This window comes from Argopecten irradians, chromosome 13 (assembly GCF_041381155.1).
Source record: "Argopecten irradians isolate NY chromosome 13, Ai_NY, whole genome shotgun sequence".
Lineage (NCBI taxonomy): Eukaryota > Metazoa > Mollusca > Bivalvia > Pectinida > Pectinidae > Argopecten > Argopecten irradians.
The window spans coordinates 27,159,626-27,186,145 of record NC_091146.1 but is presented as its reverse complement, the minus strand read 5'-3'; the positions used below and the strand labels follow the sequence as shown (position 1 = coordinate 27,186,145).

The 26,520-nt window shown below is 32.3% G+C and overlaps 2 protein-coding genes across 6 annotated transcripts in view; one reads left to right on the top strand and one right to left on the bottom strand.

Moving 5' to 3' along the window:
* Window positions 1-26,520, bottom strand: part of LOC138306001 (cyclin-dependent kinase 4 inhibitor B-like) — a 637,657-nt gene that overhangs the window by 74,430 nt on the left and 536,707 nt on the right. The gene's annotated exons all lie outside the window — the stretch shown is intronic.
* On the top strand, window positions 1,943-24,915 carry LOC138306332 (beta-1,3-galactosyltransferase 5-like). 2 transcript variants are annotated; one of them, XM_069246764.1, is made up of 2 exons: window positions 1,943-2,069; window positions 9,755-11,810. In XM_069246764.1, the coding sequence occupies exons 1-2, from the start codon at window positions 2,055-2,057 to the stop codon at window positions 10,694-10,696; spliced, it is 957 nt and encodes a 318-aa protein (XP_069102865.1). In that variant the 5' UTR covers window positions 1,943-2,054; the 3' UTR covers window positions 10,697-11,810. The 2 variants fall into 2 exon arrangements, with proteins under 2 accessions (XP_069102865.1, XP_069102864.1); XM_069246763.1 differs by lacking the exon at window positions 9,755-11,810 and adding an exon at window positions 23,086-24,915 and having other exon boundaries at window positions 1,945-2,069.

Here is a 26,520-nt window from a genome sequence, read left to right as displayed (position 1 = left end):
ATCATGTAAAAAGTACACCTATCCTGCGCCGTACTAGTTAATTGTGCGATAAATCATAAAAAGGTTAAATTGAAATCTGATATGTAAATACTGTTAGTTGTCCCAGTACTCGAGTGCCAGAGAAAAGCCCATACAGTGAAAGGACAGTTTAGTTGATGGATTTTCTAAATCAAAGGTCGTATAACAGTTTAAAAAATGAAAGAGCTAACAATTTCAAGCTTTAAACAATTATCGTACTTTGTACCTTGTATAATTGAATAGTAGTTCAAGTGCTAGGGAATTATATTGATAGATGTGTATGCACAACTGACATCTCGGGTGGATATATTGCTTTACACACATTTTGTTATAGTTGCTATATTCTAAACTGTCCACTATTAATTCAACATATTGCTGCTGGAAAGGTTTCAAAAAGCATTTTAGGAAATACTTGTTCGTAATTTACTTAATTAATAATATTATTTGGATATATATTTATAAAGGTACTGTAACAATAACTATTTGCGTGGATGTTTACGGCAAGGTATCACCTACCTCCCATCAAATAATCATCAAATTTTCGTACACAATATTTCTTCGCGTTTTTTTACATGAATTTCACGTGAAGTACCTTTCATTTGAAATTTATCACTTAAATTTTGTTACGTGAATTTGTTTCCATGTGAATTCTCGCGTACTTTTCATGTTAATTTCAGGTGAATTTTGCTTGAAGTTCATATGAAGAAATATTACCTGTGTAGCTATCAAACGTTCTTCAGGAGTTGTGTAAATTACTATTACCCTTGCGTTTAATTATAAATCGGATTAATTAGGTTAGGTGGAATATAAGTTAACACAGAATATTTCTCTTTTCCAGAATAGTATAAAATCCGTTATACGAAATTATCAATGTATCGTCATCAATGGGACTAAGAAATACTCTCAACAGCGTGGACAAGATTGTGTCCAAATTTCGAGTCGACCTGCCCTTTTGCATAAACATAAAGACATGAAGACATAAATATAAGCCATACAATTACATGTTAAGGACGGTCACAAATGACAAAAAACATAAAAAAGGAACACATATATACCATATAGAAACACTATAGGGACAATGGTGATGCGTATTGTCTGGATGGCCCTCTGGTCAGTCACTGTAATTAATTACAATCGCCGAAGTCAATCATCAACTACCTGTGTCACTGGGCCGTTTACATGTATACGGTATTACTGATAAAACCACTAATTAAAACAACATACGGAATTTTAAAAAGGGAACAATGTCCCGGACGCCATCACGAAATATGTTATATATTTGTATATACCAATACGCCAACGGAGGTTATGGGAGAATTATGAGGTCGCTAATTCCATTTTTTATACTATCACTCCTCATCAAATTAAGATATTCCCTTTTGTTGTTAATGTTAGAGTTTCGATGGATATCTATTGATAGTTATGTCTCATTGTTCACTAGATACCCACGTTATGTTCCGTTAACACCCAATAGTCCATGCATATCATTACGTTAAGTTGTCCGTCGTCAACCCGATATGTTAATGAATGTCATTATGTCAGCACCCGACAAATGCCCTATTCTGTAGATACAGTAGTCACTGTGGCTATCTATATAAACATACTTATTTTGACAGTGTTTTATTTCTTTTTTATTCGATGGGCGTTGTATAAAAACCAACACTGGATTTTAAATTTAAACCAATACTATACCAGTCACTCAACGTCTGTCTCTATGGGAACAACCCGTAAAGCAATGAACGATGTCCTTCAAATAGGTCAATACATTGTAATATGTCAATAATTATACGGTTATATTCATGTATTATGATCATACCCCTCCTCCTTCTCATGTTAGCCAATCCTAGCTATATTTTAATCCATTTTGTCAGATCGTTTTTTTCTAATTGCGTCTCAGGCTAGATATCTGTATTGATTAGCTCTGGTATTATTTTGGTATGGAATAGGACAGTATTAGTCTTCAAGATTAAATGTGAAGGACAATATTAATACTGTCTTTCTTTTTAACAGAAACAAGGGAGTTTTTATCTCACAATATGGCGTCAATCACTGTAAGTATAAACTTTATAAATTTATATTTATTTTCTGTATTATCCTACATCTTACAAAATATTAGTAAATATATAAATAAAAATAATAGATTTGTAATTGTGATGAAAATGAATACACATTCATAGATGAAAAACTCGGAAAAAAAATTCCTGTGATTATCCCGTATACTTGCTACTTAACAAGCTTAAGAAAATGTACATGGTACATGGTATCAAACGCGAAATGGTGATTTCGGCGCATTTCTCTAATAAAAAAGAGGTTGAATGGGTAAAATATCTGGTTACACCTGAGGAATGTGCTAGTTTACATGAAAAATGGTGTCAGTTCCCCAAATTTACGGCTTTGCACGGTGACCTAAATGTATGCATTCACCGTCATCATATACATATACATAAAATAAGAATGGTCCTTGTATTGTGTGTTAATATATTTTGAAAAAATAAGGGTTACATAACGATGAAATAATATTGTCTTAATTAAATCATGTATACTTATAGATATATTTATTTGTCTGGTTTATCTTCTTTAAGTCGGTGTTAAATCACCTTACTTTCACTGATAAACACTACAGTTACCTATACTGATGCAGTGGAATCCGGTTATCTTACAGTCCTTGGGAAAGGGAAATTGTATTCAAATTATCAAGGTTTCAATATACACGAGAGGAAAAATGTATATGAGTGAACGGGGATAATAATTAATTTCAAACGAAGCAGTATTTTAATATAATCTTTACTTTTTCAAATTAGATAAGTTCCACGGTACATTGACTTCATTGTCATGTACATGATATCTTATACTTCCTAGCTACATCAAAAATGAAATAAAACAATTTTAACACGAATGATAAGGAATAAAAAGATCTGATCTATCCAAATATTTGAACAACTTGACAGATGAGTATCTCGGAAACTGAAAAGCGACATATTCTCAATGTTCTAGTCACCTTAAACCATGGCGTTGATGTGACGCATAAGCGGTTGCCAAGTAGGTTATATATAATACAATACCACGTGACCACACAAAAGACACGAAATACGATATATATGTTCCCCAACTCTTTATCGCTATCTTAGCTTAATTGATTGGTGAATTTTGTGGTGTAATCCGAAGGAATTAACAATATAATTCAATTCAGACCAAGACATATTTTTTGTTCGATATATACAAACTTTTTTTTTGTATACGGTGTTCTAATTTTCTTATGTATTGTCATTACTATATAATATAAATATTTGTGTTTACTCTTGTATGGTCTATCAATAATGTGTTTGAACTCCTAACTTGTCTCGCTTCAGAACATAAATAACCATATGTACACATTGGTATTTCAATATCCATATATAGCTTTTGAAGGTACATTGTAGTCTTCAATTTGGGTTATTTCTTTCTATTTAGCTGCCTAAGTATTCCATGGACTTTTCCAATGTCGGGGGGAGAGTGGGGGATTTTGGTGCAAATACCACGCTTCTGTTTTTGACGTAGAAATTACCATTGCCATTAGCCGCTCGGAATTGGCGCAAAATCATCGCGATCCTTTCCATTTCGTAGCATCCATCGATTATAGCAAGATGTATGGGTAACATGTGTGTGTTTCAAAGTTGGGGTTTATAAAAGAAACAGAAAGTTCGAACTCTATTTTTATTGATTATGTTGCATCTGTACGCAACATATATTAATGCAGTATATATCATTTTACTAATTTTGATATTTCGGTTTAAAACAGCACAAAAATAATATTGGACCAAAATGTAATTCAGAAAAGACGGCTTCATTTTCAACAGTCACCATATCTAATTCCAATATCAATGTGCTATATAACATTCGAGTAATTCAGGGGGTTTGATATATTGATTCTATAAGCGCACGACCACGATTAAGAAATTAGTTCGACAAAACGGAGCATTCGTGGGAAGCGAGTTCGTGATAAATTACCGACACTGTTTACCATTTTATATGAAAAAATATCATAAACTACACCCAGGCATTCTAGTGGGAGGAATATGATATATTGTGTTTACAAGAAGTGATGATCAACAAGTTCCAGGAAAAGTACTTTGAGGATAGTTCAATTAAACCTGAGCCTTTACCTTGAAATCATAATTTTTCATGCGGTATAATTTTCGTGTATTTCGTTTTTTACTTGATTATCAATCTACGACCCCAGGAAATGTGATATTTTAGTGAAGGTATACACATATACCATAGGATATAGTTAATGAATTAACTGATATTTTATTAATTATATTGTATTAGGCAGTACTGACTTCTATACATGTTAACGTATAAAGATGTGTTCTGTATGTTGTACTTAATTTCCTCGGGTGTCTGAATTGTTTACATCCAAACAATGTGAATATGAGCCAATAAGATGATCGTAATTATTACAAATATCTGGTTATATGCATCTGACCCATAAACCTGTTTAGCTAAACATATTATTCAAGATATCATGGGCGCAGGTTCACAAAAATTCCTTGAGTGAATATTAAGAAAATCCGTATTTTCGTCATTGCTAGGATTGTGAAAATTTGATCTGCGAAATATTGAGAAATGGTTGAATGAAATCTACCCTTAAATCCATATCGGAAAAATTTAACATCTCTAAAATATGGTTTTCTCGTTAAAATCAAATTACGAAAATTTTAGTCCGCAACTTAACCAGCTGTTTTGTATTTGCATATAACAGATTTATCTGCCTTTGCGTTTAGGTATTGATTGTTACGTCATGTGTTTGCGAGCGGAACGTCATACTTTTCGGAAAAACCGACGTGCATTGCGCTCACATAATAATAACGTAACAATCGATATCTACCCGCAAGGGAGCTAACTCTTCAATATGCAAAGACGGAATACGGTATGAGCAATATCTAAGCGATAAACTTTTCATTGTTTAACATTAGTTATCTATATAGCACCACCACGCTTGATGAATCAAGCTGTGGAAATCATTCAAATTCCTGACAAAGATGTACGATGCTTTTTAAATAAATTTACAAAACAGTACTTATTCACTCTTAAAAATTGAAATATTATGGTCCCGCAGTGATATCAAGACAAAACAAAATGTATCTGATGTGAAAAGGAAATCCCGATAAAACTGATGGTCTAGCACTATACATACTATATGTGCTGAGACGAAGTTTTAAAATTCACATTTTGATTGACATAATGTAGTCATAGAGATTAGGGTACACATGTTGAAATAAAATCGCATGGGACATTATCATCTTTGATTAGATTGTATTTTGATGTTTTAACGAGCACTCAGTCCCATAGTAAACATAGCTAGTGACACAAAGATAAATGGATTTCGTTTGTAAATAGAAAGGAATAAAATATATTGTTCCGATTTGAAGTACACTTGTCTTTGTATCGACGTCAGGATCGGACTGGTACATTAAATGACTTCCATTCATCATACTCCACAGGTAACAGGGGTTTGTAGAACGTCGCCCTACTAGTGTTGACATAGACGAAAACATAATCACTAGGCTTGTTCAGTCACGTGACTCATCTTATTTACATATGCTCAGACCACGACGATTAATGTAAGGTAGTGTCGGGACAATATTTTTGAAATAATGCCGATTTTAGATAAAAAAAAATACAGAATAAATATTGTATTATCAAGGTGGAAATTGATGTGTGTATATATATATTTGCTGCATATAATAAAATGCAAAAAAGTAATTCTAACAGTATGGACAGAATTTTGTCGAATGTTCGAGGTGATCTGTCCTGTTGACACAGACAAAAAAGACCAAATGCAATTACATATTAAGGACGGTCACGGACGTTCACGAAAACATTACAATTAACACATATAGAACATACAGATAAACTAAAGGGACAAAGGCTATGCGTATTGTCTGAATGATCCCTTCGGTCAGTCGTTATAATTAGTTGGCTTAGTAGATAGTTTATCTAATGAAAGGCATATCAAAAAGGTGTGCAGTTAAAACTATGTCAATATTTTACATTATATTTTTTTACATTTTTACATACGTAGACACTTGATGTAATAAATGTGTACAACGCTATGCGTATCAAACAGAAAATGCGTCAGTCTGTTTGTTTATTAACAAAAGATGGACATAACGCCCGATCCCAAAATCGCCCGCAGTAAGGATCTCGGTAAGGACGTCCTTACTATATTGGTCGGAGAACTATAATGGAACTGGGCCTACTGAAATAAACAAATAAAAATATTTGTGAATATCAAAAAGCGAAGCGTTGTTGCACATCATTTGTATAATATATATACACATCTTTTTGATAGGAACTGCCAGGGTTGGGACGCCCTGGGGTCAACCTTCTCAACAATATTGTCCTCATTCAGCAGGGCTCTCTCACAACATACAAAAATATTAATACAATTTCAACCTAAATATCTAGTGATATGCTATGGAAGGATTTGAGTTAAATTTGGAAAGGATCAATGAAGCAAGTGTAATCGAAGAAACATATTATTTTCGAAATGTGAAAACAACGTTTTTAGAAAATGTTTAATACTATGTTAGCATAATGATATGTGATAGATTGGCCTTGGTTTAACGTAGTGTATTGGTGTGGTAACAAATTAAAACTTTTAAAAAATACACTTACCCACACATATTAGCGGCATTGAAAGAGAAACATTACAAAGAATAGTATACTGTTTCTAGGCTAAATTACACAATATAATATTTCTTCATATAGTTTTCTTTTCATTCCTTGCCATATTGGAAAGTATTTTTGACAATACAAGGTGTGTTCGTTGGTTTCAATTTTTGTATTACAGATATCACAGATATTACAAGTATTTTTTTTCAGCAATATTTACTTTCATTCCGAATTTAATGATACAATCTACCCTCGATAATCCGGTCGCCGATAGTCCGGAAACTTCATACTGCGGAGGAAAACTATTTTTTTAATCGAAAATTATTTAATTTCGGAAATTGTAACCTATCTATCGAATTCATGTTGATGAATTAAGTTAACTCTATATATCATGAATTATACAATACGCAATGTTATCATATTTATAGCACGGTATGATATGTACGTGGACACCATGCAGTAAACGGATACATTCAAATCGTTTTATCGCTTTCGTGTTTAGACACTAGACCCGTTTTACTTTTATATAACATTTTACATTTCGATTTAGGTTTGTTACAACTGGTTAATGGTATGCATATGATAAATATAACTTAACGGCTATGTTTTCATCTCGACTAGCTATATTGTGTTCAAGCAATATTGAGGTTTCTGTTTAGACAGAGAAACGCTAGTAACCGAATATATAAACCTAGATTCGTACACAACGTGTTCTCTATGTGGGGCGTATCACAGATCATACAGAAAGGGCTATTTATACTACATTATAAAGAATGTAATGGTCGAGTGGTTGATTATAATACAGTTATACATTGCATCCACAGAGAAGGTACGGTCGGTTTCAACTTACTATGGTGACATCTAACACATACAATTATAACAACAGAACGCTAACTATTATAATCGTTGGACAGTCTATCTAATCTATTTAAGGTAAATAGGTTAAATCATATAATAAACTAGACTACTGTAAAAAGACGACGATAAAACGACATACCATATAGAGATGTCTCGGTAGCAATTTATAATCAACAGTATAAATCCACCTGATATCCAGTAACTTACCACATGCATTAAATATTTGTACATGTATATGACAATAAGGTAATATTGTATATAACAAATGTGACGTCATGGATTAAAATTTTAGGCTGTTTTAATTACGTGATTAACTTAATGTGCAAGGTATATCAAGTTATTCATATTTATAAAGACGTATATGAGCCCTGCTTCATCGTAAGTTTTCGTTTGGCAACAAAAATTGAAGTTATAAATATATTTTGTTTCACCAAAGTGACATAATGGTTATAAAACAATAACGGAATTGATAATGAATACGCGATGGTAGTTAACTACAAAACATTTAAAGCAAAAACAAAATTTTAAATGTTTTAACACATTTTACATTTTACATTCTAAATAAAACAATTATTAATAACAGTTGTAGATAGAAATAACTGCACTTAACATGATATTAAGATTTTGATTAATTCAAAAGAACGCAACGCATTTTTATAATACTTTCATACAAATAATTGGCAACATTACAAATAATTATCAAATTCATCATTAGCGAGCATAAACATAAACTAATTTCTGTAAAAGCATTTTCGACCTAAGTCAGAACTTCTAACAGAAATTCGAGACTTATGTTTTAATGATAAAGGCTATTATATGACATGACTTTATTTAAATATACCAACAGTTTTAATGAGCATATAATACTGGTACAAGCATTCAGTCTTATTTGTATGTAAAGAGAAGTAATTACGTGTTTAATGTATCAACCTATGACGCATTTAATACATTGTCTAGACACTACACTGTAGCTGAGAAATACAATATTTGTTCATTCTCTATTTACCCACACTAGTCTAGTAGCATGACAAATAAAAAAAATAATAATACTAGTAAATTTCTGGTATAAATCCAGTATGTTGAATGCATACCCTCCCCTGATAGGTCACAATTTAGCATGTCCTGTTTTTTGTTGTTGTTTTTTATTATAATTTTGAAGCTAAAAAAATACGAAAGTCGAAAGTTTTTCATTCTCTCATATATATATTATTCAACCATATGTAATTTGCAACATGTGATATATTAAGACATTTCCAAATCCAAGACAAAGGCTTACATCTATTGTTGAAAGTAACCGAACAGATTCATTGTCAGATATCAGAATATACTATACATGTACATGTACCATTATTTACACCCACCATGAACCTTATGGAGTGTCAAATAGTTAAGAGTTAATGTTATCAATGTAGGAGGAAAACAGGAAATAAAAATAGAAATAATATATGATGTTTACATATGTATTATAAAGATGCCAGGCAGACTACAATGATACTGACAAGTACAGTTTACAACTGATGACGTATGTGATATGATGACGTATATGATATGATGACGTATGTTAAAAAAATGTCCCTGTTCCCGTTTTTTGACATGCAATCACACTAGAAGTCACGATTTAGTTCTTGCACCTGAATAAAAAGAACTTTGATATTACTTGATATTGAATCGAAGGCAATAATGACTTTTAAGCTGAAAGGAAATATTTCCCCGATGGCGTCAATCTAATTAAAATTAGACGTGTAATTCCTCATTACTTCGATAATATACGTTACGCTCCAATACAAGATCTAACAGAGCCCCGTTTGCGGTCACTTCAGCATGAACCCTATGGTTAGCCAATCAGCGTCTCGCCTATGGAATCTTCGGTGTAGCTGTTTCATTCGATAGTGTCAACGGCTAAGAGTACGTCCCGATATGTTCCGATGGTCATGTTGAGGTGACCCCGAACGGGGCACTGTTAGATGTTGTATTGGAGCGTATTAAAGAATATCATAGTGGGAGCGGAATTACAAGTCTGATTTTAATTAGATTTCTGGTGGCGCGCACCAGAATTGTTACATTTTTTTCCATCAACAAACTCAAGTAAGGGTTTTAGTTGTTTGAAATATATGTCATGACTACAATGGTATATTGACAGACAAGACAGAAGCAATGATACTTGCTACAGAATCATCTGGTTGATTTGTTGAGTAACAAGTATCTTTCTCTTCTTCTTCAGATTCATATCTGCAGTACGAAGATAGCAAGGCTTGCACGCAAGGGGATCTTTTTTATCCCGGGGGTGCTGACATTCTGGTGTATTTGGGGCATAGTGACCTATTCAGTGTATTACTTTCCTGACAGTGACGTAGATATATCGAAACCATTTCTAATGCAACCACAGCTTGACTGCACTGGTCAATCTCCAAAAAGTACCATTATAACAGTAATTAGCAAAGCATCTAATATGATACAACGCGATACAATACGTCAAACTTGGGGAAGTGCTGAAATGCAGTTGGAATATAATTTTACACTATACTTTTTGCTTGGCACGGAAAAAGGTGCAGATATTGCTAAGGAATTAAGAATCCACGGTGACGTAATACAGGCCGATATTGTGGAGAATTACTTTCACTTAACAGCGAAAACTGTTGAAGCCTTTAAATGGATGAAGCTGTTCTGCCACAAAGCAGACTATTTTTTGAAAATTGATGACGATGTTTTCTTTGATCTTGAATTTCTGAAAGAAGTTCAAGGCAATAAAACATACATCCCCGATGAAGTCATTCTTGGGGACTGTGTCTTTAATGTACTTCCAGACCGGAGCTCAAGCAAATATGGAGTTTCTTTTGACGAGTATCCTTTTAGACAGTATCCACCCTACTGTGGTGGGCCCGGATACATGATGACGCTGCAAACAGCTAGAGCAATATACAACAAAATGTTAACAACTCGAATGTTCAAATTCGAAGACGTATATATCGGTATTGTTGCGTCTAAATTGGGTTTTAGTGTCAAAGGTGTGAAATATTTTGTCCATTTATTTGACAAGAAAAAAGGAAACCAGGACTTCTTAATCAGATGCTCAAGAGTCACACATCATCTGACACCTGAAGACATTCTGTTCTATTGGGATGAGGTGAGGAACTCTAAGAGATTTAGAGAGGACTGTGTCTGATCCAAATCCTAACTATAACCATCTGATTAAAATACAAAAAAAATCCTGCTTTGTTCCATAAGTATATGAAAACATCCCACGCGGGGTCAAATTCGGGGACTTTTATGTTCAGTGGACTACCATTGAAAATATTTTATTCTACTGAGGAGATAACAGCATATGTATAAAATATATATATATATATGATCTCAAATGAGCGTTAATTTCATGATAGTTTATTAAACAAGGCTTATTTTCTTCTTAATTTTGTGATCCGTGACAAACATTTATCAAAACACCGAGCCTAGTCTCATGAATATATAAATACACTTACTTTTATTCCATAAGTAAAACAACCTGAATATCTAATATTTCCAATACCAAACTGTGCTGCGAAACGCTTCATTGTCATTGTTTCTTACGTCATTTTATTTTATTACGTCACAATACCTTCTTGCATAGCCAAAGAAAATCGCTCTAGATTAAATTACATTGGTGACATATGTTACATATTTAAATAACTTGATATCAGATTATGTAATTAAACAATTGAATAATTACTTATACGAAAATGAATCTGATTCGTTTAAATTATTTCGTCTCTATTAAGAAATGTGAAGGTAATAATTTGATTCGTCAATTTGAAAAAAAATAAAACCTAGAACGCGCCACCGTAGGGAGAGTTGTCATGTGTTCTATGAAACGTAGTGAGAAATAATTTATATTGCAAACTGATTATAATAATTAATTGTTAACATTTTATTAATGAGATTATCTATTTCCACCGAACGTTAATTTTTGATGACTTATTTTATTTGTGTTATTTAATTAGCTTTACATTTCAAAGTCTTATTAACAAGTATTTTACTCTTCTTAATTATAATATGTAACTGTCTCATAGTGTACGTGATCAAATATATTAAACTAGAAAATCGTCATTAGTAAATTTAAAATGTTTTTTTATAGAAGTGGTGTGTTGACTCGACTTTAGTCGTAATTTAGTCAAATCGTACGAAAACCTAGTTACCAATTCTTGAAGCCATTTACTATTTTTGTATATCACTATGCTTTTTAGTTAGCATTTGATATAATTAAATTTGTTATCATTTTTAAATAGATGCATTGACGATGAATATAAATGACATTACGTTTTAAATTAAAACATGATTTGATATTAAAGAACAGGTTTTGCATGCGAAAACGTTTCCATTTGTGTAATATGTGAAATATCGAAAGTAAACAAATGTCAATACAATATTGTATTATTGAGATTGTCATGTAGTCACACCGGTATATAACAATCAAGTGTCTAAGACAAAAACCTTGGTACACACACGGCACTAATACACAAAAGTTGTCTAAATAGGTATAACATAACTCTTATTCATGTGGGTCGAGTTCCGATGATTGTCCAAAATACATACAAATTATGAATAACAAATGTCTACTGATATGTTAACAGACATGTAAACCCAACCAACTAAAAAGAAAATCATTTAGCATTCTTAATTTATGCGGGTGTTGATGGGCCGTTTAACGTGAACAAATAAACATACACGTTAACAAATAAACACACATGCTAAAAAATAAACATGCACGTTAACAAATAAAGAAACACGTTAATAAACACACACGCCAACAAGTAAACACACGAGCTAAGAAATAAACACGCACGCGAACAAATAAACACCAAATAAGCATACACGCTAACAAATAAACACTCACGTTAACAAATAAACACACCCGCTAACAAATAAACACACACGCTAACAAATAAACACACTTGTTAATAAATAAGCACACACGCTAACAAATAAACACACACGCTAACAAGTAAACACGGACGTGAACAAATACACATGCATGTTAATAAATAAGCACACATGCTATGTATGCCGCTAATTTTATTCTCGGTAATAAAGACCACCAACAACTATCAACATTTTTAGAATTACAATATTACACAATCATGAGATACAACTTCATTCCACATTTCTACAGTTTGTTTTGTAACTAATGTCTATAAGGCCTCATACGTGTTCATTTGAATGATTTTTCACAACTTAATTCACCACAGTTAATAGTTTTAAATAAATTCCTTACGAAACAATAACATATCAAAAGTTTCGCCCAGTTATGGCACATATTTACTGTAAATAATTTGACATCTTTTTTGTAATTCTGCTGTTCATTGCTATTTTATGTTTCTGACATGTAATTTCGTTTTTTCCTTAATTAATATAACATCTTCAAACGAGCCATATCAATGTATCTTTACAGGTATAGCATAATTTTAATACAACCGTGTAATTTAGGATGTACATGATTATGATATTACGGCTTCAAATATCGGTAACACCAAGCAAAATAACATATGAATATATTTTTCAATTAAGTGAGGTCACTAGCTAGTTTAAACATGTTTATTTGCTTATGTGTATTTACATGTACGGCAATAAGCAACCCGTTGGATGAGCTGCCCTATCGTTTAACAATGTTTTCAATTGTGTAGACATTCAACTGCGCAAACAAAACCGTGTGTAAACAGAGACTCTAAGCGTAGTATTCCGACTGAACACCTTTACGGAAATAATTCAATGGTTGTTGTGTGGATCTACTGTGCATCGAATCGACTATAAACCATTTCATCTAGTTTGTGTTTCTATTGTTATTATATCTTGCCTATAACATAGATTTATATATAGATGTAAATGTACATTTTTTTCAGAGATACACTTTTTTGTTACAATAAATTACTGTATAAAATAGTACTTCTTACGTGTTTATCGATTCTTTTAAATCAGAGTTGCTATGTTCCATGTATATCGTGTAATGACACGCGTATATGCCAGGAAAGAATTAATAGGTGGTATCCCGATTCTGCGCCATTCCTGTCTAAAATATCTCCTCTAGAAGGAAATATATCATTTGATTGCTTTTAAGCAAATAATGCTGTTACCGAAGACTGACCATCAATCATTATTAGGATGTTTCTCAGTCGAACATTCTAATACTATGTTATCTCCCTCTAGTTTGTAACTCAGGGCCAGACATGCCGCAGAGAGACAAATTATTCTTAAAGACGCTGACAAAAACAAAAGCAGACAAATAACTATTTTCTTCATTTTCCAACGTTACTTACTTTACATCATTACCATCATTGACAAGTTTGGGCTTCTAATTTTACTTCAAGATAAAATTATTGAAATAATTAATTTCATCACGCAAAATATCCGTAGCACTATGACCTACATGTGTATGTAATGAAGTACTGATTACGCCTAAACCAAAAGCAAAATAAACTATTTTATGTCATCTGTTTGTTAAATAGACATACATATCGTTTATGCTCTGTTGGCAGTTTAGCATCTTGAAGTCAATGGTGTTTTCATATTCTTGAGTCTAGTGACCAGTCTGCTGTCTAAACACATTAGTTACGAATGGAAAAATCTTTAATTGACCTTCGTTAATGAAATCAACACTCCTTTTAGAAATGGACAATCAATCTGGAAAAAACATACATGAAATGGAATGGAAATGTAATGTTTTTATGAAGAGTCTTTCTGATTCTGTTTATAATGAAACGACACCAATACACTAGTAGTCTAGAAGCATGGTATGCACGTTTGATATTACATGTATATAATCTATATGCAACCTTTTAAACAATATTGTCATCATAGTCTACGACACGATATACAGATGTTCGCATTACTTGAAAAGAACGCTCATCGTGACTAATACTACTTTACAAATAATTTTATACACTTAAAAAAGAATACACTACCGTCAGTTAGATTTCTCAATTTTTTATGTAGACGTGGATATTTTGAAAATAAAGAAGACGCAGCGTGTTTTATAAGCGAAAAAATATTAATACAGTATTATGTTCAGGTTTAAAAAAAATGCATTGTGTCGATGCGTTTTTAAGCAAGGCTTTTCTGAATTTGATTAAACAGAAAAGGTTTTGTTGATCGTATATGTGTTCATTGGACCGGTGATAGATAAACGATTTATGTCTTGTTAATAAAAATGTCATTTATTCACTTCACCTTTTTAAAATAAGTGACATTTTTCGCTTGTGGAATATGGAATCAAATTTCTACATGTTTCATAAAAAGGCTGAAACTAACATTATACAGAAAATTAAATGGTCGTTGTTTGTATTACAGCTTCAAAGTCGAGTGATTTTATAAAAATGCTATTGGTGTAGGTAAACAAAAAAAATAAAAAGTTATTCAAATGAAATAATCAAAGATATATATTTTAAGATATCACAAGAAACGTAATTACAAGTTTTGTTCATGATAAATGTATCGGAGATTATGCATCAAATTATTAAAGTCGTTTTAAGATACCACACCGGGCTACAGTAATTCTTAAGCAATATTTAATTTCGTTTGGATATCTCCAATGCGATAACTGATATATTTTTTACGAAAAAAGTGACTTAGAAAATTTATTGAAATTGTTCTTAAGCAATATTTAATTTCGTTTGGAAATCTCCAATGCGATAACTGATATATTTTTTTACGAAAAACGTGACTTAGAAAATTTATTGAACAATATTTAGAATAGGATGCCATCATATGTTGTGTTTAACGTTGCAGACTATTAGCAATAACATTTCACCATGTTTATGTTTTATATTTTTAATATTTCTTAAATGATATTCACAAACATGACAACTTTGATAATTATAGCTCATTTGCCCATTTTATATCCCAATAGGCCACTTTAATCTTTGATTTAGAAAACCCTTAATTTGTCGTCCGGGTAGAATGAGTTAAGATATGTGTCAATGATAAATTCCGGAGATATCACCAAGTATACAGCGTCTATAACCAGAGTTGCCCGTACTGTGGTACAATGTATTTATCGTTTAACCAGTTTATCAGTAATTCAACACCAGGTTAAAAAGCGTTACACCCGTTCGATTGAAGATTGCATTTGAAAGCTAGTACAATACGGTGGAAGGCGGCATCTACAGTACTGAACGGTATACTTTCTATTTACAAGGTAGTGATTCAATGCTATCAAATTACTTTGCTAAACATTTAATCCAGAAATGTTGCAAGTGAAATCAAATTGAAATTGTTCCAAGTATTCATGTCGTTTATCTGTGTTTGCAATAACTTTATATCAAAGGCTTACACTTATAAGACGTTATATTACTCAAAACATTTTTTCATATCGACGGTTGTATTTCGCGTTTTTAAGGTTATAGATACTCCACCGCTGATAATGTTTTCTCTATAAAAAACAGGAGCAGACGAATAAGTATTTTCCTCGGTTACAAAAGTAACTTATTTCACACCATTACCACCATTAATTTGAGTTTATATTTGATTTCCAAGATAAAAATATTACAGATAATTAATTGCGTCCCGAAAAAAATCCGTGGCTCTATGTCATATATAAATGTACTGATTGCGTATGCACCAAAATCAAAATATATTATCTTTATTATTTCTTTGTGTTGATTAAACATAATATATATATGATAAAACGCCAATTATTGTTCAATTGTTCAATTTTTATGGCGATTCAATTCTGCTATTTCCTGGTACAAGGTTCTAATGTAGTTGTAATTTATTTTTTTCCGTTCAGCTTTATTAACTAACCCCCCCCTCAAAGAACGTATCTGCCATTGCGGGTAGGTGTTGATTGCTAACAAATATTGACGTCACATTGGATACCTACCCGCAAGGAAGTTAACTGCAATATGCAAGAACGGAATACTTTGCCAGCGGAAATATTGTCCTGTTGTGCTTATCAATTTATTTATATAAAGACATTGTTTTCTACTTAGCACGTAGTGTAACTATTCCGTACAACATTTTATAACATATAATTAATTCATTTACTATGAATATTATGTAATGTGTTACTGTATTTAGGTTCAGATTTCGCAATCCCTGTTAGATAATATAGATATTATGAAAAAACATCATATCGCCCCATACCTGACCGATTTATTTCTGATTTACCAAGCGATAAACTGTCAAGGTTAAAAAGTAATATTGAAATGTAATGCTTAAACACGATAACAAATTGTTGTTACATCATATATATGTACTGCATATTTTTCTCTCTCTCTATTTTTTTCTGCATATTTATTGTCGATAATATAAATACTTGCTTATTGACTAGTTATATATCACGTTTGCTTCATTAAGAAAAAAATAATCAAAAATTCGCAAAACATGAATACACTATTTAAGAAACAAAGTCAATTACCTCTTTCGGAATTATTTCATATTGTTTGAAAATACTCTTCTTAGCAAACAACTGTTGTTATTTGGTTAAAATGATTATTTGCTGGAATTCAAATATTTTTATACCACTAAAACATAATCCGAGAATATATGATAATTCGACGTTATCGTGACGTTACAAAAAAGCAGTTGACGTGGTTTCATTGTTATTACTATTGTTTAGTTCATCGGGCTATGAAAAAAACGTGGATTCATACGATTTTAAAATCTCGCATTGTATACTCGTATGGAATTGAAAATAGGGACACTCATGTTTTTTTCGACATCACTTTCCGAGAGAAAATGATTGAATTTTAGATAAAGATTGAATGGAACTCACAGGTTGGGACATTTAAATGTTATCACACAAACATATAATGCGCGAGCTACGCTGAAACAGCGATTGTATCATAATGTATTATCCTAATTATATATACGTAACGGATATTATAGGTATAATGTACTTATTGTTTTGTATTGTAGTGTAATATCGGGTTTATTTATTTATTTATTTATTTATTTATCTATTGTCGATTCAACAGACCCATGGGGACACTTACGGATTTGATAAATCAATAACACATAATTATAAAACATTCAACATAAACTTATCACAGTAATTATAAATGTTATGTCAACTGCAAATGACAATATAAGATATGATATAAATAAAAAAACGTATACGAATATAACAATTTCTAGAATAAGATACGTGAAATATATTCTGGTATAAGCAATGGTGAGTAAAAGTGATCAATCTAAAATATATTATTTTTACTTCTGATTTTGAGAGGCAGTTCAATTGATCTATTAAAAAACTATATACAACTATTGTTTAAATTCGCCTGTGCTGTGTTTGAAAAATATATACTTCCATGTATCAATACTAGATATTGCAGGGAAAAAAACTTTAATTAGAGGTAAAATTTTGTTTAGAACTTAAGCAAATACAACCGGAAAGACGGGAGGACTTCGTTATGTGTTCTACACAATACCGTAATGGTGAATGTTTTAAAATAGAACTATCGATTCAACATATTGTAAGGTGACGACAAGTGTTTTGTCCGACTTGTACGCACTATCGTACATTGACATCAACCTTAATCTGTGTCGACTAGACAGTATTATTGTAACGTTTTATTTGATGGCAGTGAACACGCGTGTTTTAGAAACATTTACAATGTAGCCCCATGAGTCATTCGATGCTTCTTTAAAGTACTACTGAATGTTAATAAGTAATGGGCTTTTACCAGCAAGCTTCAACAACATTTGAACGAATTGTTTAGATGTGAAAATGGAGAGCTTGTGAGCCGACAGTTCTGGCAAAAAAATATGTATGTTAAGGGTTACATTGGTGAAAACATAGGGTTGGTATATCGGGATTTTTTAAGTGTCTTTTACTCTAAAAAAAATGCCCGGCACCGGAGTCTGAGAACGAAATCCCGACTTTTCATTTTTTTTTTTTTTTTTTTGTAGAAAAAAAGAAAAACAAATTAGGGTCGGGGGTAAATAATAGGGTTTGTCGGGTAACTTAAACAAACATATCTTGTTCTTAATACAAAGATACATCCAGTTACTTAAACAAACATATATTCCACTATCTCATCGTACATCTATGCACGAAATTTTGTTTGGATTCTAATAAAAGTCCCGAAACACAATTTCTCTCACACTTGCAGGTGTAATACTGGCTGGTCTCTCGCATTTGCAGTTGTAATAACGGCAGGTCTTTGGCAATACACTCATGTCGCCTGAGGCTGTATTGCATGGCTACCCATACAATAAATCTTGTGACGTCACATCGTCAATACAATTATTATTTTCCCGGACATTTATCCAGAAACTAGGCGGGGTTTACTTTGTTAGATACTAAGATCGGGAAAATAACGCAAATTGACTTGCACTTGCGTTTTTTTTAAATTCGTTTCAAAATGGCGGAAAATCTTAGTACTGAAGTTGCACTAAAACTTCGATATGTGAAAACATACTCTTTCATATGTGCATATGAACGATAGGGATCACAATCCTCGATACTCCGGGGGTTTCGATCACTTACGACTTCTACACTCCTAGACTATCTTATTTTAAAATTGGAGGCAACAAAACATAATAGGTAATTCAGTCGTTTTATGTACATCAAAAGAGACGTATAATGGTACATTGTGGTTGAATGTGTTTCTTTGAAGTAGGGCGTCGCCCTCTTTCTGTAGTCTTCAAATTAAATCTGTGCACGCCTGTGATTGCTTCAGCTGAGGTGCCTCCAAATGTAATATGAAATAGTTCAGGGGTGTAGAGATCGCAAGTGATCGGAACCCCTGGAAAATCGAGGATGAGGGATCACAAACTGTTATAAAACCTTCGTCAAGCCCCTGGTTTAATAACATTTTATGACCCTCGGGTATAATATCCCTATCATTCATATCAACACATGAAAGAGTCATATGTTATTACATACCCTAAATAAATTACAAAAGGATAGTGACAGCGACGCTTACATTTGTTTCAGACAACCCGATAAAATCTAAATTCGTTTTGCCAACGATTCTATTGATTTTCCGGGAGATTATTATTCCAAAATAATACTAAAAGTCGATATCTTTTTTGCGTCATTCTCGGATTGGTACTTAATATAAGCTCGAGGTAAAAATGTCAAATCAGGAAGGATTAAGGATAAAAATAAACTAAAACAAATTATAAAATCATGGCTAGTGAGACTATCCATTTCTATAACTGACACCGTGTGTTACGAGGAGGTGGTTTCACATGTCTTTAAGGCTCGCATTACATATACCAATCACTTCCTCTTTAATTACAGTTTTTCTTTTTTATTTTTCAATGTTCCAATGATATAACCAGCATGACCTTCATCTTGGTATGATCCATCCCCAAAGAATGATTAGATAGCGATAAATCACTACCGCCCGGTCAAAATAATGGCGCTTTGTTTACAATCATAAGATATTTATAGATTAATGTATTAACCTTTGGCAAATAAAAAGTCAGATTAGCGTCATTTGACAATGTAAATACTGATACATAGAAGCATAATTTGTACGTATATATCGTATAACTGGTATTTTGGTAGATCCAAATTTTCTCTATTACATCTTTTTGATGTAAAAACCAAAAAAATCATATTTAAGCAGTTTTTGTGATCTGCTACCATAAAGATTCAGCCATTTCTTAATATTACGCGGATCCTATATTCGCGATCATAGCAATGGCCAATGAAATCGCGAATATATATCATCCTCTTGATAATTACCAGCTATATAGTATTCTGCCGACTTAGAATATAATGTCACCATATATATCCAGAATCTCTAAAATTGCACTTTAACGACCGACATACTTATTTGTGTAATTTCAAGAAGGTATGGAATATGTCTTAAACTATAGCATAAAACAAACAAGTGAGATCAGTGTTTATATAACATTTTTTTTTTAATTTAGATTATTTTTGACAAAAATAAAGAATCAATGCACAATTTCATTTAATTACTTTTTTAAACTTTCAGACTCAATATACCTCGTCAATCACTAGTAACACTAACTAGTGTTATCTTCAATGTTCAATCACAATGCTAGATTTAGTACGAAACTAAATGAAATAACTAATTATCCAATCATCACAAAATGTTCACTTTACGGTATAGCTTTCTGCAATTAATATGATAAATTGGTTTCAGTGGGTAAGATTTGGGGTCAGAGTTTAATATCGACTAAAGTACCATATCAGAATTGATATGCTAAGTCAAATAACGGCAACGCTAATTATTCATCACATTAAAGTATACCCATGAATCTCGTATTGATTATACCTCCGTTCAGTCAAGGCCGCTATGGCCGATACAACATTTAAATGTGTTTCCTTTCAGACAGTCACGGGTTAATAATGATGTATACAGGACATTTTCGTTTCAATTTAGAACTGGTTTTTAATAGACTGTGTTATCTTACAAATCAAAGATAAGCCGTATTGAGCTGTGATACGCAAGATCCACCATACATCCTTACAATATACCGTACAACAAAAACGCATTCAAGGATCCAATTGCATCTCGATATATATAAGCTTATATTTCGTCTAATTAGGCATTTTTCACCACATAAAGTCTAAAACAGATTCTTGTAGAACTATATTATGTTAATAAATATTAAATGATGTTTGTTATTTATTCATAATCACCATGATCTTTTTGTCGTTAAATGACACAAAAATGAAATCGAGTCTCTTCATAGATCATGTGTTAACTTTCTATTTAAGAATTTCCTACTCAATATTGTTCTCGGAATATGCTTTCAATTTTTCCTGCAGGTGGGGTACTATCATTGTATTTTCTTACAACAAATGGGCGGTTAAGATGACTAACTCTTATTCAGCCAATAATATTTCGAAATATTTGGCCGTTGCTGGCGAAATCTTTCGATATGAATGATTCAGTGCTAACAAACGGGTAGACAGTACACTACACTTTTGCAGTAAGAAACAAAACAGAATAAAATAAAAACACACTGAATTGGCGCTAAACGTGACTAACACCTATTCAGCTATTAGTATTTCAAAATATTTGGCCGTTGCTAGCGTAACTTTTCGATATGAATGATTCAGTAAACATTAAAATACACTTTTTTTCAATGAAAAACAAATTAAGATAAATGGAAATAAAAATGAAACAATTTTAAAACAAACATACTTTTTCTCAAATGATGTACATGTATAGAGAAATCATCGCTTGCTCGGCAGTATCTGTCGTTTGTCATACTCGGGTTTTAATCTCAAAGTTGAGATGTTAATTGGCTTTTGTAACTTGTCAGAATGTTTTATTCATTCGGCCATCGAGGCCCCCAATTTGAGGGAAACATGTTAAAGCAAGACGCGGATTTAACTAAAATGATTAATGTGATATCGAATTTGTCGCGACCGAGGAATAAAAGAAATGTTAATTCAATTATCATTATAGTTTATAACCGATCACACTATCTGTCGTTTGTCATACTCGGGTTTTAATCTCAAAGTTGAGATGTTTATTGGCTTTTGTAACGTGTCAGAATGTTTTATTCATTCGGCCATCGAGGCCCCCAATTTGAGGGAAACATGTTAAAGCAAGACGCGGATTTAACTAAAATGATTAATGTGATATCGAATTTGTCGCGACCGAGGAATAAAAGAAATGTTAATTCAATTATCATTATAGTTTATAACCGATCACACTGGGTTAATTTAGGTGATGGTTTTCAACGATATTTATCTAAAAAAGACTATTGTTTGAGGATATGCTGATTCACTGGCGTAATTGTAAACAACTCGACAGATCCCAATCTAATTAAAATTAGAATTGTAATTCCGCTTTACTACGATTCTCTACTTTCCCCTGGTTAGGGGTCAAATTTTCTATTATTTATATAGAAAAAAACACACATTTAGGAACGCATTGAATAATATTGTAGTGGAACGTAATTAAAAGTATAATTTTGATTAGATTGGACAGATCTTAAATGCAAAAGAAATGATTGCACTTCCTATTTCGTAACCAAATATTACATTTTTCACAGTTTAAGTATATTTAGGGAATAACTTTTGATTTGTCCAGGTCATAAAGGACCAACGGCTATTAATGTCAATTATCCAGGTAAATTATGCATGTCGGGGTATAAATGTGTAAAGTATTATGTACCACTCCAATGACTTTTATTTTTCAGCTTTTCTAAAACCCCTCGCAAACATACATCCGGGCCATCGAAAAATGATTTTCTCTAAGTAGTTTCACTACACTAAAATGTAAACAATGTACATTATCTTGTGATTTCTGCATATTACTAAAATACCGCCGCCATGGTAATTTAACAGAAAAAATGTAGTAAAATGGGTATTCTTTTTAAAAACACATTTGGAAAATGGCCGCAAAATGCTACATTTCCGGATATTATTATAAATTAAACACTAAACATGTCTAATTTGTTACTAACAGAAACATTTTTTTAAATTACAACATAACCTCTTTGATAAAAAATACTTTCACAAGACTACAATATCACCAGAGAATAGTCTTTAAGTCGAACTATATGTGCTTATCTTACGAAAATATTGTTTATTTTTATGCACGTGCCATTTGTTAAAATGAATGTCTGGTATTTCTTTGTTCCTTACAGATGAAGTTTCGCAGGACAAGACGACTGTTTGTTTTCGTATGTATGTTTTTCCTCACTGTGTTACTAAAGCTGTATACGGTTACTATCCTCCCGCCTATAAGTTCAGAACAACACATCGAGGAGGATCTATCCGAAGATGGTATTACAGCCTTTTTCCACAAGGACTTAAAACATACAAACGCATTCCTCATTCAACCGAAACTGAACTGTAATCAACAATATCCAACAAACATCGTTGTAACAGTGATAAGTAAAGCAGCTAACTTCATCGAAAGAGAAACGATTCGTCGTACTTGGGGGAGTGTGGACATGCAAAACAGATATAATTTCAGTTTATACTTCATACTTGGGACGGAGGAAAATGTAAATAACGACATGGAGGGGTTTTTAAATGGTGATATAGTGCAAGCAGATATAAAGGAAAGCTTTTATCATTTGACGGAGAAAACAATTGCGGCTTTTAAGTGGGTAACACTGTTTTGCCATAAAGCCAAGTTCTTCTTTAAAACAGATGATGATGTGTTCTTTGACCTCGAGTTTTTAAAGGAAATACAGAATAACGAAATTTCTCTTAATGACGATGTGGTCATCGGTGATTGTGTTTTTAATGGACTTCCAGAAAGAGAAGGTCGACCTAAGTACGAGTTATCGTCATTTGATTATCCGTTTAGAAATTTCCCGCCCTATTGTGGAGGCCCAGGGTATATGTTAACAGTGATTACTGCGCAGAAATTATACAATAAAATGCTGGTTACAAGGTCAATCAAATTTGAGGATGTGTATGTTGGAATAGTAGCATACAGGTTAGGGCTAAGCTTAAAACACGTAAAATATTTCGTGCATTATATGGAAGAAGAAAAAGAAAAGCAATTATTTTATGTCACGTGTTCCAGGGTCACACACAGACTTGAGCCGGACCATATTCAACGTTTGTGGGATAATTTAGGTACTGTGAGGCGAAACAGAGAGGACTGCATTTAGGTATGGGTTTAAACCAGTTTGGTATTTGATGAATGATTTGCTATACAGTTCACCCGAGCTGATCCGTCCAAATGCATGTGATAACTGACTAAAGTAGTAATAATTTCTTTAAACACTGTTCCGAAAATCCATTGTCCTGTCATTATGGAATTTTCTATTTCCTTACGGACATTCGATATTCCGGATTATTCGCAATCTGGAATGGAGTGTTAGCAAAGTAGGTGTCCGGTGTATCGACGAAACATTTCTTATGTATGTATAATCTTCTTTGACAACCAAATATATAGATATCCTTACCCATGTTTGGAAAATGTAAATTATTTATAAATGAAATAAAACACACATTAGAAATCAAACATCTTAAGCAATCAGGAGCAGTTTTGCGATTGTATTACAGTGTATTATTTACAATCGCACAAGATAACCCGCGTTTTTCAATTTGTCTGCAATCCTGGGAGAATTATAGGACTATTAATCCCCCAGGAAGGCAATTTAATGCTTAAATAATAGATATGCTCTGATTTTCCACTATTTTAATTGGTTAATACATCGTCACGTGAAATTTAATACATGGTGTACTTTCTATTTATTGCTTAAAAGACCGGGGAAATATTCTGTTTATGAATACCACTGCCCTCATGTTGATTTTTTAAGGCGGGGTCCTATGGCCATCAATTTTCTTGTAGATAACATGCATATCCGATAATACTTTTGAACACTTGTTTTGGTATTTTTTATCTTAATCGTCAAGTTCCAATAATCATTTTCACATTCCAACTATATAAAAAATGTGAACAGTTTTCTCAGCATCGTTTTTTTTCACTTTACTTTTCCATATTACTAGTATTTGCATCGTTAATTATTTATAATAATGTAAGTATGTGATTAAATGTTTTGTAATATAGCATTTTTTTATTTATTCTGAAATTGAAATATTTCAAAAATGCAATATGCTCAAGACAATCATATGAAGAAGTTTTTTTATATATATATATATATTTATCAGTTAAAGGGAAATGACACAATTTCTTATCCAAATATGTATTAATTGACATGTTCTAATAGTGGAATGGAATGTGCAAATGCAGATCTCGTACTTGTAACAGGAACATGTTTTTTATGACTTGTATATTCGTATTAGGTATAAATATTTATGATATATATATAATGTTGCTGAAAATCTATGTATTTAATAACGTTTTAGTTATATAATATATCTTTTTATTTACATTTACCGTTTTCACTTATTTACTATCTACTTAATCAGAGGCTGTTCGTCAACATGTAAATCACAAAATCATTCAGATATTGAGGTAAATCTGCTAAATATAAAATGGATTGCATCAGGGCATATTTGACACGTAAATATACATTGTTTAATCAACTAACTTAACCCAATGTATTGTCATTATTTAATAATTGCCTTAAGTCCAGAGACCTAAAATGTACAAAAAATGATACCCGGTTGCATATGACTTTGTTTGATAACTTTTGAGTATATTGCTGTAAATGAATACATTAATTTTTATATATAAGTGAGTGAGCGAGTGAGCTTTCATTGTTCCATATACTGTTAACGACTTTTAAGAGTTTTTGAATATAAAATCGAATATAATATTAAACAGAGCTTTTCCAAAAATGCCTTTCATTTATCTTGTCGTTATTATTTGATTTTTTCCCCAGACACTCTGGTTTCCTCCTTCTATAAGACTCCTAGCGCGCTTAAATTGGGGCAACCGAAAGTGGTTTGTATTAATAAAAAAAAGGTTTTTTTACAATCGATTTTTACTTAAATGTATTCTATGTTGTTTTGTTAAGCTTTTTTCATTTTTTACCACAGGGGGTTTGCAAATAAAATTTGTAATCAATCTGTTGAAATATACACGACAAGCGTTTTCGTTGCACTTAAAAACAGGGCAAGTTCGAACTTACGTCCTTGTAACCATTGAATGACTGTCTAATAGAAAGTGTTCAAAAGAGATTTGTGTAATCTGAGAGCTCACTAAATATAAAAGTATACGATGACGTTCTTTGATGTGAATAAGCATGCTCCGTATCGCATCGCACAATTGTACGCGTTAGGAGAGAATTTTAAAATCCGCATTCGTTCTGTCAATGTAAATAAAATGTGTATTATATTACAGATAGACAGCGTTATAATGATGGGTTCATAGTCAAGACGAAACGGGTTCATATAACCTGTTGCGATAATATAAATCAATTTAAATCAACGACTCGTTCTAGGCCGACATACAATAATGCGTTTAGATAGGCATCGCAATCAGACCATCCAGAACAGATAAAGGGCCCTTACATTAAATTGGCAATGCGTTCGTGTGGTTTTCGTTAAAACAGTAATTTCAAACTTAATGTATAAAAGTCAAAGCTGTGATCCCAGGGTAGACTTTGGGTAGGTAGCCATGTAAAATATGCACTATATCTGGGTGACCTCCT